At 42.1% G+C, this 1569-nt stretch overlaps 1 protein-coding gene across 1 annotated transcript in view; it reads right to left on the bottom strand.

Moving 5' to 3' along the window:
- Nucleotides 1-53: 53 nt before the first annotated feature.
- Nucleotides 54-1569, bottom strand: part of LOC140322258 (transmembrane protein 107-like) — a 7316-nt gene continuing 5800 nt past the window's right edge. The window contains exons 4-5 of the mRNA XM_072398843.1: nt 1448-1548; nt 54-338 (exon numbers count right to left, since the gene is read on the bottom strand). Coding sequence (XP_072254944.1) covers nt 238-338; nt 1448-1548 — 202 coding nt within the window. The 3' untranslated portion in view covers nt 54-237. The remainder of the gene's footprint in view (nt 339-1447; nt 1549-1569) is intronic.

The raw sequence follows: 1569 nt of genomic DNA, 5'->3' as shown, positions 1-1569 counted from the left end.
ATTATTAGGCAACTGTCTAATGGTTTATATCTTTATATCTTATTAGAGCGAGAGAGGGAAAATTCCAGTTTATCCCCGGAGCATAGAATTATTGATCAGAGGTAAATTTTAAAACATGTCACAGGTGAATGCCACAAGCATTGCTATAAGGTTTAATACTTTGGCCAAAACCAGACCATGCGATTGTGTTATGTCTATGACCAGTAACATTTTAAGGTGTAATCGTCTTTCCATTACTCACCTGCAGAAAGCAAAAATCCACCAATACACAGAGCACTGCCAGCCCTCAAAGAGGTAGAAGAGAACAGCCACACCAGCACTGGCATGGGCTCCCACAGCTGAGGGACACAGCTTTTGGTTAGGGACTCAAAAACAGGTTTTTAAAAGAAAACTCTACATAACATTCATAACTGCTACACAATTAAAACATTAAACAAACACAGGTAGTCCCCCCACAGGTTAACCCCCCTGGCGGTAATCCCGAGTCCCACTCGGGGTAGTTTTAGAAGCCCCCCTTACCTTTGCTCTGCGCTCCAGCGGCGATCGAATGGTCCCGCTGTGATCTGGGGCGTTTCTGAATTAGGTGGCATGGCTGGGCAGGAAATTTTAAAGCAGATTACCGAGTAATCTGCTTTAAAATACCACCCGGGGTCCCGGCCACACCGCTGCTCACGTTAGCACTTAGATGCGAAGACTTCTGCATTGTGCATCACATCTAACTGCAGATGCGAACAGCACAGGTAAATTCTGGGGTGGTACCAGCGGGAAATCACCACTGGCACCACCCCTGGAATTTACTATTGCTGCTCGAATCATCCGGAAGATACGATTCACAATGCAGCCTACCATACTTTCAAACTCTGCAGTTGTTTCGCAGTTATTTTGCATATCAAAGCACGGCTTGCTCCAGAAGTTAATGAATGTCTAGGCTCCATAAAGATTTTTTTTTGCTTCGTTTGTGATTAACACACAAAGATTTTATACAGTAACTGACACCACACTGCCTAATGGTATACAAACTTCTGTCCATATTGCATTTATTAAAATAATGTACCTGTTCAGACTAACATACAAATTCAACCTAAGAACAAACCTACAGTCCCTACCTCGTATGTAAACTGGGGGGTGGGTGTGTTAAAAAAAATAAATAAAATAAAACAATTTATGTAGCATATCTACAGATGATGACGCCCGAGAAGGATTTTTTTTTTATAGAATCATTTGCAGTAATATTCACGGATCTCAGCAAGGGTCTTCCTACATCTATGTTCAGTGAAAGGAAGAAGCCCTTTGTGTTGGAGGTCAGTGGGAAGAAGATTTGTACATTGGCAGTGATTGGGAAGAATTCCACACACATCTGCAACCACAACACAAACAACCCATGTGTATATATCAGACAATTACACTCAAATTTACAGATTTGTTACACCTGATGTATAAAGGATACAAAGAAGGCCCTGTGTGTTGTTGAACATGGACATCCCAGAGAGGAAACCAGCCAGCTCAATAACAAACATCCCCAGCGTCAAGGAAAGGGCCACAATCAACCTGTAGAAAATTGAGAATTAT

Source organism: Pyxicephalus adspersus, chromosome 2 (genome assembly GCF_032062135.1).
Source record: "Pyxicephalus adspersus chromosome 2, UCB_Pads_2.0, whole genome shotgun sequence".
In the NCBI taxonomy this organism is placed as follows: domain Eukaryota; kingdom Metazoa; phylum Chordata; class Amphibia; order Anura; family Pyxicephalidae; genus Pyxicephalus; species Pyxicephalus adspersus.
This window is presented reverse-complemented; position numbering and strand designations above follow the sequence as displayed.